The sequence below is a fragment of the Hibiscus syriacus genome, unplaced genomic scaffold, assembly GCF_006381635.1.
Source record: "Hibiscus syriacus cultivar Baekdansim isolate YM2019G1 unplaced genomic scaffold, ASM638163v2 tig00116961_pilon, whole genome shotgun sequence".
Lineage (NCBI taxonomy): Eukaryota > Viridiplantae > Streptophyta > Magnoliopsida > Malvales > Malvaceae > Hibiscus > Hibiscus syriacus.
The window spans coordinates 1,281,043-1,294,260 of record NW_024063487.1 but is presented as its reverse complement, the minus strand read 5'-3'; the positions used below and the strand labels follow the sequence as shown (position 1 = coordinate 1,294,260).

General features: G+C 34.9%; 1 protein-coding gene across 1 annotated transcript; it reads left to right on the top strand.

The window, feature by feature from the left end:
* The first annotated feature begins 1,154 nt into the window (after positions 1-1,154).
* On the top strand, positions 1,155-4,474 carry LOC120189907 (transcription factor ICE1-like). The gene is made up of 4 exons (XM_039193043.1): positions 1,155-2,456; positions 3,404-3,631; positions 3,820-3,990; positions 4,326-4,474. The coding sequence occupies exons 1-4, from the start codon at positions 1,317-1,319 to the stop codon at positions 4,407-4,409; spliced, it is 1,623 nt and encodes a 540-aa protein (XP_039048974.1). The 5' UTR covers positions 1,155-1,316; the 3' UTR covers positions 4,410-4,474.
* Positions 4,475-13,218: the final 8,744 nt, after the last annotated feature.

The following is a 13,218-nucleotide window of genomic DNA, read 5'->3' as shown; positions in this document are numbered from 1 at the left end:
AAAATACGCGTAGCGATTATAATGGCGCTTTAAATATCGCGTTGCGATTTACGGATACGCGTTGCGATTTTATGTATTATCATTGCGATTTACGGATACGCGTTGCGATATACGGATACGCATTGCGATTTACCCATACGCGTTGCGATTTACGGATACACGTTGCGATTTACGGATACGCGTTGCGATTTATGTGTTCGCGTTGCGATTTTCATATTCGCGTTGCGATTTTGGAAAATCGCAATGCGAATTTGTACTATCGCATCGCGATTTTCAAGAATCGCGTTGCGATTTTGGAAACTGATTTGCGATTCTGGAAACTGATTTGCGATTCTGGGGATCGCGTTGCGATTTTTATTTCGCGTTGCGATTTTGTTGGTCATTTTGGCAAATCCAAAAAAAGTTGGTTAAAATCGTATATTATAACTTTTTTTTGGTCACTGAGGCGATTTTCTCTAACCTAAAATCCCCTTAAACTTCATGGATCTAGCATTGAATGCTTTGATTTTTTATTCTTTAGTCTTTGTCGTTCATCGTTGAACTGCTATTCTCACTTTTACACATACATTACGTCCCCTCTTCTTCTCTATTCTCAGCTTTGCCTTGATTTGCTTTACTACATTTTTGCTTTGCTCTGCTATAAGAAACTCCAAGCTCTCATCAATGGCAGATCCATCAACTATATCTTCAGTTACTCTATTGAAAGGCGAGTTCGACATCATGAAGATGATGTTTAGAAAGGGTGTTTTTCGATGACAAGAAATAGTGGTAGTGAAAGTTTCAATTGAAGATAAACGATGGTGGTGGGAGGGTGAGACGACAGGAGTGAGAGCTTGAAGGTGAGGTTGTAATCTAGGATTATAGTTTAAGAGTTTTTAAGAACTTTTTTTAAATATTACATGTCATAATTAAATATATATATATAATAAGCCACGTCATCAGGTTATTTGTAAAAAAACCCGATAAATTATAAAAAAAAATTAATGTTTAAAGTTTAGTGAGAGTACACTTTAGGTAAATAATTTTATTTGAGTGTTACTTTAATAAAAATTTGGAAAAAATATTTTAATAAAATTGCCTCTAAAATCGACATTTTCATTCGATACTGATTTTCCCTTAAGCTGATTCAATCAAAAAGCTTTCACCCTTTCTGCAACGTTTTCTTCTTCTTCTCGTCTCTCTCAAAAGCTTCCCCCTTTTCTCACTCTTTAAAGTCCATAACCGCTCAACAAAAGCAAACTCAGTTTTTTATTCTCACTTTCCAAACACAACCGATTTTTTTTTACTCCCCATAACAAAGAAGTTCTCCCAACACCATGCTTTCAAGAGTTAATGGCGGTACTTGGATGGAAGGTAAAGAAGATGAAGACTCAGCTTCATGGAACCAAGCCAACAACAACAACAGTGATGCTATAATGGAGAACAAAGATGAGATGTGGTCTTTATCTGCTTTCAAATCCATGTTAGATGATGAATGGTTCATAGGAAACAACACTATTTCAAGCCATCAAGATATTAGAGACCTTTCGTTTACTGCAAATCTTGGTGACCACCATCAAGATAATCTTTTTCTTTCTCATCATCACCATTCGGTGGATTCTTCATCTTCATTCTCGCCATCTCCCTCCGTTTTCAACAATCTCGGCCCATCTCAGGTACACCACCTTTTGCAACCAAAACCTACCTCATCTTCCATACTTAATTTTGTTTCTAATAGCCCTTTGGACCATGGTTTTGATTTGGGTGAAATTGGGTTCCTTGACAACCAAGCAACAAATGCCAATACTTTGTTGAACAGGGAAAATGCTGGGGTTTTGGGTAGTTTCATAGATTTAAGCCATGATAATCAGTTCGAATCAGCTAATCTGTGTACCCAGGCTCAGTTATTGAGTTCTCCGGTGGTTCAGCTACCGGAGAACGGTGCTGGGTTTTCGGGTTTTCAAGGATTGGATGAGAATCCTGGAAACGCCATGTTTTTAAAGAGGTCTAAGTTGAGGCCACTAGAAAGTTTTCCTTCAGTTGGTGCACAACCTACTTTGTTCCAAAAAAGAGCCGCTTTGAGGAAGAATTCAGCAGATAATGGACCAAGTTTGGGGGTGGTTGATGGAGGAAACGTTTATGTTTCGAGTGGTGCTGAGGGAGATAAAGGGAAGCAAGAAATGGGTGAAGAGAATGAGAAGAGGAAAAGGAACGACAGAGATGATGTAGGAGATGTGTGCATTGATGGTTCAGCTTTGAATTATGATTCAGATGAGTTTACTGAGAATACCAAGATGGAGGAAACTCTTAAAAATGGCGGAAATACCATACATGCAAACGATAGTGTTAATGGAGGAGACCAAAAGGGTAAAAAGAAAGGGCTTCCTGCTAAGAATTTGATGGCTGAGAGGCGGCGTCGAAAGAAACTCAATGATAGGCTTTACATGTTGCGGTCTGTTGTTCCAAAGATTAGAAAAGTAAGAATTTTGTTTCAAAGTTTTATCTCGTGAATTCAAGTATGAACTGTTGTGTTCGTTTAGATCCTCAGAAAATAGCAAATATTCTACTTTTTTTTTTGTGTTTTTTGTTTTTCAGTGGCATTTTTGGATTATATGCGAGTCAGTTGCATCTTTTGTTCTTATATGTTCTCAAAATGCTCTGAGAAAGTTGAGCATTAATTTCTCTCACATGGAGTCTGGTTGGGTGTTTTAAATTTTCACCATAGTTTTGGACCACATTTCAGTAAATTCTTTCAATTCATCCACAAGTAAAGTTCAATAGTCGCAACCTTTTCTTATCATGTAGTTATACTTTTACATTGGAGCACCATAACTAGGAACATCCTATGTTGCACCAGCTCTTCATTTCTGTAAAACGTACACATGTTTGCCCCGTATTCGAATATGGCTACTGAAGTATGACCTTCCAGGCTGACCCTGTAAATACATTGGAAAACTTAATTTTACATTGGAGCAACATTTCTAGTAACGTCCTATGTTGCACTAGCTCTTCATTTTTGTAAATAGTACTCATGTTTGCCCCGTATTCAAATATGGCTACTGGAGTATGAACTTCCCGGCTGACCCTCTAAATACATCGGAAAAATTACTTTTACATTGGAGCACAATAACTAGTGACATCCTATGTTGCACTAGCTCTTCATTTTTGTAAAAAGTACTCATATTTTCCCAGTATTCGAATATGAATACTGGAGTATGACCTTCCAGGCTGACCCTCTAAATACATTGGAAAATTTCAAAAGAGACGTAGAGACCGGTAACATAGGACTTCTGAATTGAACTTTGAATCCAACCAAACTTGGAACAAAGAACATGTTACTTCTACTTACAAATGAAGGGTGGGTTCATATTTACTCAGTTTTGCTTCTTAGAGAGTATGATTTACATTATCCTTCTACTTATAGATGGATAGAACTTCAATTCTCGGGGATGCTATTGAATACTTGAAGGAACTACTGCAAAGGATCAATGAACTCCACATTGAATTGGAGTCAACCCCTCCTAGTTCTTCCCTGACACCTACAACCAGCAGTTTCCACCCGTTGATGCCAACTCCAGCCACCTTGCCTAGCCGTATCAAGGATGAACTTTGCCCCAGTTCGTTACTGAGTCCAAATGAGCAGACAGCAAGAGTAAGCTCATATCTGTCTAATGAGAAGTTACATCCACCTTCCAGTTATAATATATTATCAAATCAATGTTTGTTTCCAGCATACTTAATATTGTTTCTGCAATTATATCTATTTTATCCAAATTCTCCATGTTGTGATTATAGAACTTTGAATGGTATGGTATTTAAATTTGATATGTGTGTGTATAGGTTGAAGTAAGACTGAAAGAAGGAAAAGCTGTTAACATCCACATGTTTTGTGGGTGGAGACCTGGTCTTTTGCTCTCCACGATGAGGACTTTGGACAGCCTTGGACTTGACATCCAGCAAGCAGTCATTAGTTGTTTTAATGGTTTTTCCATGGATATCTTCCGAGCTGAGGTACTTTTTCTGATCCATCCTAATAAACTTCTCCTTTTGCTTAAATTTGAAACTTTGTACAAGATGTTTAAAAGCATCGGTGCCGGTGATAGCAATGGCGACGGAGACAATGAAAACCTGAACATGATCATGACATGTAAAAATAACACAAATTCAAAGGAATACACACATTTCTCTACCTGATTTCAATGTTCATCAGCTATGATTTCCTTTTAGTTTATTGAGGAAAGCACCTGCAGTTTGGTTCATTGCTTTCTACTTTACCTGGTTTTGAATGATTCACTTTTTCATTTCGACTTTTGACATAATCATCGGTGTTTGTTTCGGATTTTCAGCAATGCAAGGAAGGACAGGAGATCAATCCTGAGCATATCAAAGCTGTACTGTTGGATTCATCTGGTTTCCACAACATGATATAGAGGTTTCTTTGGCAAGGTTATATCAAAGTTTGAATCTCAGAAAACAAGGGGTTGCATTTTGTTCCAAAAGATCAAATTGTAGTAATGAGCAGCCTAGAAGCTTTAAATTAGTTTAAACAGGTCGGAAATGGTCATCGACTAAAACTGTCGGATTAACTGAAAACAGGTAATCCTTGAAAATCTTTGTTTCTGCTTTTAAATAAATTTGTGCTCTTGTCTGTTAAGCCTCTCATGCTTGAATGATTTGGAAATATATATTTTGAGCGAACTCAGTTCTGTTATGACCATCGAAACTTTAAAGACAAGTAAACATGTGGTCTTAGGTCTTACTAAAAGTGTGCATTTGAAGTTTGAACTTTGAGTGAGGGGTTACGTTCACTAGCTAATTCTCTAAGGCCGCATGGGCTAAAATCAGTGGCGAAACTTAGTGATAGAGTTTAATGGTGTCAACTTAAAATTTTAAAATTAGATGTTTAGATTAAAAGTTTTAAAAGCTTTGAAGGGTTCAGTTTGCATTTTTTTAAAGAAAAAATATGATATAAATAAAAAATTTAAATTTTGAGAGGATTAATGAGAATTTTTAAAATAATTATGGGAGTGATTTAATTAAGAATATTCAAAAAAAATTAAAATTAAAATGAATTTTTAAAAATTTTGTAGGTTTCAAATTAAATATTTTAAAAGTTTTAAAAGTCCAAACTATAATTTTAAATTTTTTTTACCCTCATTAGTCTCCATTATCTTCCCCACTTATTAAAACAGAGTTTATTTAATTTTTAATTTTTTTTACCTTAGTCTCCATTATCTTCCACCACTGATTAAAACAAAGTTTAATCTTTACTTTCTAAGAATATACATGTTACATGTGCATTCAATTTCACTGGGATAGACACCGAATTTTATGTTGGAGGTAAATTTCTTAAATTTTAAGAGAGTACAAACTTATAAATTTTCAGTATGTGAAAATATATTATCAGAAAATACATAAAAAAATCTAACATATATAATAATTCAAAGGTGATTGCTTCTGCGCATCCTTCTCATTCCGTCCATGAGTTTCACATATAATTTAAAAACATGCAATGTTATTAATTCAGTTTAATTTGGCTGGGAAGGGTCTGGATATTATATTACAAACTTTGTATCAAATCTTAAAAAAAAACATGTAATGCTTAAGAATTTGTTTAATTTAGCTTCCTCCATATATAACGGCTTTGCGCATCCAAGCTTCTTATCCCATCATTTTACAATCCATGATTCTTGATATTGCAATTGTTTTTCTTCAATGTTGAAATAAGCATAAAAATATGATTAGTTTGAACTCATGAATCTTTACTAATAGCCCTAATACTAATTTCATTCATTCAACATTGTTTTCCTTTGAGTATGAGAATAAAGATTGGAATAAAGTAGATAAATCAGGGAAGAATTGAGGGGGAGTTTGGAATAATTACATTCCCTAAAACATTTAATTTATCATATATTTTATATTTTTTCTTTATATTCTCTATTAATAATTTTTTCCCTCTAATTTTTTTTTTAAGTTTGTTTCCTCCTAAAATTTTAAAATTCACCATTTAACATAAATTTTTGCTTCCGTATCTACCCATGATGATCAACCAAATGCTCAATAATTAAGTAGTAACCTAAAAGTTTAATCCACTCTAATTTTATAATATAAAATACGAATTTAGTTAAAAATTTAAATTCATAGATTTTTATTATAATATTACTTCGGTATTTAAAAATTTACATTTTAAAAAATTGAATTAATAACAATACCAATTCTTTTAAATGGAGACACATACCCAATTAACATTGAATAATTAATTTCTTTAATATAATGAGAAATTAACGAAGGGTTCAAGGCATGTATATATGTTTTTTTTCTAGGGTAAACTACATATTTAGTACTCAAATTATTATTTTTATTCCGTTTTGGTACCTAAATTTTATTTTATTTCAAAATCATACCTAATGTTTAGTTTATGTTTCTTTTTGGTATCCCGCCATTAAAAACTTAATGGTAATGTTGATGTGTCACCATAAGGTTGTAATACCCCAAACATAAGGTCGGTGACCATAGAGGAAGGATTTAAAAAATCTGGTGGGTTAATTTAAATAAATTGAAAAGTACAAGGATTTATTTAAGAAACTGTGTTTAAGACCTATTAGTAAGAATGGATGAAATGGAGGGGCATTATGGTCTTTTAGAAGGAAAATTTTAATATTCATTTTTTATTAAAGGTTAAAGGAGGGGAAAAAGAGGATAAGTATGGGAAAATAGTTCTCTACTCTCATTCTTCTTCCCCGTAGTCTTGTGCCCTCCATAGCTAAGGTAAGGATTCTTCAATGTTGGTTTTTCCTTTCATTTTTTTTGGGTTGATTTTGAAACCTTAAGTGATATAGAGGCTTAAGGAAAGTTTAAGAAGGGTTAAAACTAAGAGATGAATGTTTTATTTGAGATTTAATAAAATGGGTTTTTAAATGATTTGATGAAACATGGTAAGTTATGGAAGTTTAAAGGCATTTTTGACTTGTCAAAGAATAAGAGATTTGGAGCCTTAGAAGTGATTAAAAACAAGCTGGAAAAATTGGTGTGATTCTTAGTTTTGAGTGTTCTTTGGGGATTTTAGATGTTATGAGAGAATTTATGGATATAATTTAGTTGGATTAAGTAATGATGATTTTAATGGTATGGTTGGGGATAAAAGTAATAGATTTAGGCGAAAATGTGGTAAAAATCGAAGTGAAATATGTAAAATCTGGGTAAAGGTATCGGTACTGGAAGAACAATACTGATACTATAGGGTTAAATTTGATGAAATATGACAAACACGATGAACAATATCAATACTTATGCAAGTAGTATCGGTACTAAAGTGGGGTATCGATACCAAGAGGAAGGTATAGATACTATTATTTAGAAATGGATTCCATAATGCAAAAATTGTATCGATACTGAAGGGAGTATCAGTACCATAGTATAGAAGTATCGATACCATAGAAAGGGTACCGATACTAATCAGCCTGGAATTTTAAGTTAGGATGAACTTTAATAGAATTCGAGAATAATAGTACTTTTGAGTATTATTACTTTGTATAAATGTTAGAAAGTATACTAATATTTTTATTGTATATGTGATTATGGATGCTTGTGCAGATCGTAATCAAGCTCCTGAATCAAGCAAGAGAAAGGGCAAGGATAAAGTTGTCGAATAATCGGACATCAGTAAGGCCTAATAGTAAGGCTTACCAAGTGAGTGCATTTATTATGTACTTATATGTTATGATAGCCGTAGATGCATGTTGTGTAATGTATATGTTGCAATTTCTGTATTTACACTATGTGTGCAACCCCACGAAATTCATAATGATTTTATGAATTTACGTATTGGCACAATGTGTGCAACCCCACGAAATTCATAATGAGTTTATGAATTTTCGTATTGCCATTATGTGTGCAACCTCTCAAAATTCATAGTGAGTTTATGAATTTTCGTATTGGCACTACTTGTGCAACCCCATGAAATTCATAATGAGTTTATGAATTTCCGTATTGGCACTTTGTGTGCAACCCCACGTAATTCATAATGAGTTTATGAATTACCGTATCGACAATATGTGTACAAAACCACGGAATTTATAATGAATTATAATATCCAATTCATATTTTGATAGTTATGATATACTTATGTTTTAAAAGTTTACCTCATTGTTATTATTCCTCACTAAGTGATTACTTAGCGTGTGTTGATTTCACTCGTAGGTATTAGTACGAGCAGAGTAAGGAGTGCAACTGACATCGCCAATCAAGGACCGCCTAATCAGTAATTGTATGAAAATTATGTCTATATTTTGATGTTATTAGCTGACATGTAATAGATTTATGACAATGCTCTAAAACGTATTTGACTTATAATAATGTAAAAATTGAATATGTTCGAACTTTAAGGTTTGTTTGTATACTAAAAGTAAATGAATATTTTTATTATTATTAAATTCAAATATTTTTACTGGTTTTTTGCAACAGAAATCTTTTAAAAGTAATGTGACATCTGTGACTTGTGTAAGGAAAAGCATTCAGGAAATGGGTGTTACATTTATTAGTATCAGAGCTACATGTTTAGCCGGTTTTCGGCCTAAACTGGGTGTATTTTACTTTAAAAAGAGTTTACATTCCACTAAGATGTCAAGGTTACTGATATGGTATAGTTAGAATATGATTGATGTCACTCTTTACTAACTTAATGTTATTATTATGTATGTTCTATGATAACTCCATAAAAGGACTATATTTTAGGTCTTTTTACATAAGTTATTGATTGTCTAAAAGCCATTGACATAGCATTTTAGCCACATATAGTTGCATTTAGGACATATTTTCATGTGGTGGATAAGTTTTGCCAAGGCAACGTTTATTTGATTAAACTAATGCTGCTGATAAGAAAGGTTGTTTGTTGATTGTGATGATACAGGAAATGACTGAGGAAAAATTTATTTTCCAAGACAAATTAATTTGATAGGGCCAATGGAACACAGAAGACGAAGACAGTGAGGAACAGATTTTCCTTACCGAGGCAACGAAAATCTTGCAAGTCTGTCGCGAATATGACGAATTGCTGACGTCACCTGCTAGCTTCCTGGTTGACCTCACAAGCAAGAAATCCCCCAAAAGTATGACAACAGCTAGCCGCCTTTCTATTTATGGATAGATAAGAAAAACGGTTATTTAAGAAACATTTAATGATATAAAACCCTAGGAAAATCCCTTTATAAATACCCAGTCAAAGCCGCCAAAAAGGGGGAGAAGGGGGAGAATCACACAGAGAAAATTCCCCAGGTTTGGGAAAAGGCGGTCGCGGCGTCCTTTTTTCCACTGCCCCTACTCGTCCGTCCTTGGTGCCCTCTATAGCCAGGCTTCGCCAGGGCGGCGACCAACCCCTCGAGAAAGGCTGGTGCACTAGAGCAATCATGGTGGTGGTATGATGTCACGACAGAGCTCTGTTCTGGGAGTTTTTCTTCCTCTTGTTCTTCATGTTTTATTTTTCTAAGGGCTTGTACTTAATTAATATTTTTGGGTTGATGTTAACCATACCATAAACTGTTTTATTTGGTGTTGGGATTGCTTGGATGATATTTTATTTTATCGTTAATGAATGATTAAGTATATTTTTGTTAAGTGTTGTTTTGTTCACTGTTTTAACCTTTTGCCCTGACACTGTAAGAGCTTCGAGAGATTGACTGGTGCCTAGATGAAATATTTCTAGACCTTGTAAGAGCTTTGAGATATTGTCGTTTGTCTACATATTGATTCTTAGATTCAAGAGAATTAAGATAGATCTACGTGAATAATGGAATGGATCCAGGATGGTGATGTTCTAACTTGTCTACCTTAGAGATAAGGAGAGGGTTTCAATCAACTAAAAGGGATAGATGCTTGAGTAGGATAGACAATGACTATATAGTTCACGCTGATAGGTATTGCCACAACAACAGTTTGACAAACCAAGGGTTGTTGCTCACACCGAGTAGTATTGCCATAGCAACCGTCTAAGAATACTCAATAATCCTGTCAGACAACATAAGCATTGCATACCAAATCATTCTTAGCATAAATAACTTCTCGCTATAGCAAAACCAACCCAAGTGCTCCGTTAGAAGTCTGATTGTGTGAGGTTTCCAGTTTATTTATAGAGTTTCGATAACTTTAACTTTGACAACTTTTATTTAATTATCTTTGCATATTTTTCTTGCCTCGACAACACTATTTTGCTCACTTCACTTTACAATTTTCTGCATATTTTCCTTGTTTATATAATTAGACTTAGATACTTAGGATTAGTTAGTGACACCTATTCCTAGTTGTAGCAATCTTTTAAAGGCCTTCCAATCCCTGTGGAGACGATACTCACTCACTACTATATTACTTGCATCGATTGTGTACACTTGAACAGATTTGCTTGCCTTAGCATATGCATTTACAAGAGATCAAGTTTTTGGTGTCGTTGTCGGGGATTGGCAATTGGTGTTTTTTAAAGTTTTGTTATAGTATTATCGTTTTTCTTTATTATTATTTTTATTTTATTTTTATGGATTTACCATTATCTCATTTTGAACCTGAGATTGAAAAAAATTTATGTCAAAGAAATTATGTTCAAGGAGCTCAAAAAGCTATATACGAAGTTCAAAATAAAGTGGAGGAACCGATACAAAAGTTTGCTTCGCAAGTGCACCAATCATGGATTCCACGAATGGGCTCAAGTTGTGATGTTCTACAATGGAGTCAACACACCCACTCACATGATGTTGGATGCCTCGACGAATGGTACTTTGCTTGACAAATCACCCGAGGAAGCCTTTGATATCCTTGATAGGATAGCCAACAAAGATTTTCAATTCCCGTCTACAAGGCTAGGAACCGGAAGAAAAGTGTATGGGGCATTTGAACTTGATACCAAGGATTCAGTGTCTGCCCAACTTTCTGCCATAACAAATATGTTGAAAAATTTGCAGCGTTCCAGTTAGGTGAAGGAAGTCAAGGTAACCAGCTCAGCATGCAATTTTTGACACCGGCAACCATCATGAAAGTGGATGTCCAGAAAACCAGGAGTCCATCAATTTCATGGGCAATTTTAATAGGAGCAACAACAACCCCTACTCTAATACATACAGTCCCGGATGGCGACAACATCCAAACTTTTCATGGAGTAATCAAGGAACCAACAAAAGACTATGCATGCAACTTTAACATGCCACAACAAAGTATTTATGAACCTATAAATTTTCAGCATCAACAGATGCCCTGGAAAATTATTAACAAGTGTTCAGCATCTTTCTCAAATTCTAATTCCCTCGAAGCTTCACTGCAAGATTTTATGGCCTCGACAAAAGATTTCATGACTTCAACTAAGGCATTGTTGCACAAACACTCTTCAATATTAAAAGACAAGGCATACTTTTGCAAAGTTAGACAACTTTATTACTAAGTCATAGCTCATCTTTGAGAGTTTTGGAGACCCAAGTGAGCCAAATTGCCACGACGTTACATGCTCGCCTATAAGGAAGCCTCCCTAGTCATACTGAGGTCACTAAGCCTCATGAAAATGAGCAATGCAATGCGGTCACAATGAGGAGTAGTACCCATCTCAATCAAGAAGACAAGTTTGGGGGAAGAATCAAGAAACTTTTCGCCGTGACACTATACATGAAGAATCTGAAGGTCAAGCTGAACTTGTTGTGCAAGAAGAATTTCCTATGAAGAAGGAAAAGGACGAGGGTTTAACAAGTCATCCTACTGATGGTGGAAAATTTATTGCTACGGAAAAAGTTTTACCCCCACATGCAACATATGAAGCCATGCCCCCTCCACCATACCCTCAACGATTGAAGAAGCATAACGAAGAGATCCTATTCCACTACGATTCATCTTCATGCGGAGATTACTTTAAAAGAGAGAGGATTACTTCAAAGGTCCTACAATTCAGATGTAAAAGATACGAACTGCCATGGAAAATTATTTTGAAGGTAGAACTATTATATGTATGGGGCATTTTGGTCTATTATGGTGCTTCAATTGAACGTGACAAAAATAGCCATATCAGTTCAGGATGTTTAGAGTTTGCATTCCTTCAACCCTATTTTTTGTCATGGTAATTTTTTTATGTTTATGTTTTTCTTTTCTTTATTTCTTTATTTACTTTTAATATTATTTTTTTTATAAGAACAGGCTCCCAAGCATGTGGACAAGAGTAAAACCCCTGTGGATGTTGCACCCACTTAGAAAGAAGACTCAATTGGTGTTGGCACAAACGATGACATTACTGATGATGTCCACCCATCTGCACAAATGCCAAGGCGACTTGCAACACTTCTGATCAAACATCACCTGAAGATGACAGACAATCACGTTTGAACTTCTCCACCTGATGAATCTGCATGAAATAACCCCACCACCATCAAAGTAGATGTTAGTTAAGGTACCTTGCATTATATTTCATATTTAGTTTAGTCTTCATGCATTAAGGACAATGCATCTTTCAAGTTTGGGGGAGGTGTTGTACTCCATACTTAGTTTTTTTTTTTTTTGATAATAATTGGTTGAAATATTTGTTGTCATGGCATGAGTTTCATTAGGATAGTTGTTGGAAAAAGTTGATGATGCCCAATGATGAATGCAAATTTTATTTCCTAGGCCATAATTATTTTTCATGACTGTTGAAGGCTAAAACCGACCTTAGGGCTTGATTCTTTGTAACTATTTGAACATGATTGTATGTTTTCTCTGCTTAAGGTGCTTAGAAAATTTTTAGGAAAGAACTTTTTTCTCGTCGTGGCATTAAATGTTTGAAAAGCTAAATTGAACTCCTTAATGATTTGAATTGTTTTGAATTAAAAATAAATGTCTCGATAGAACTGTAGAGGGACACTCCTCTGGCGATGGCATGACCTAGAAAAATCCCTTAAATAAATGGTTGCCTCGGCATATGAGTGAATGAAAGCAGTCATGGGATGACTCTACCTGACTAGCTCGGGGTGGAAGGTATGCTCCCTTTCACTTAGAGTGTGGGATGGTAGGTGTGATGGGCTGACTCCCCTCGAAGTAGTGTTAAAAAAAACTCTACTTGACTAGCTCGGGGGTGAAAGTTATGCTCCCTTTCACTTAGAGTGTGGGATCGTAGTGTAAAAAAAAGTTGAAGTTACATGTTGGAAAAAATAGGAGTGAAACTATGCTTGATGAATAATTTGATGTCTTGGAAAAATAGAAGCGCTTACTTATGAGTTTTCTAACTACGTTAAAGCATAGACT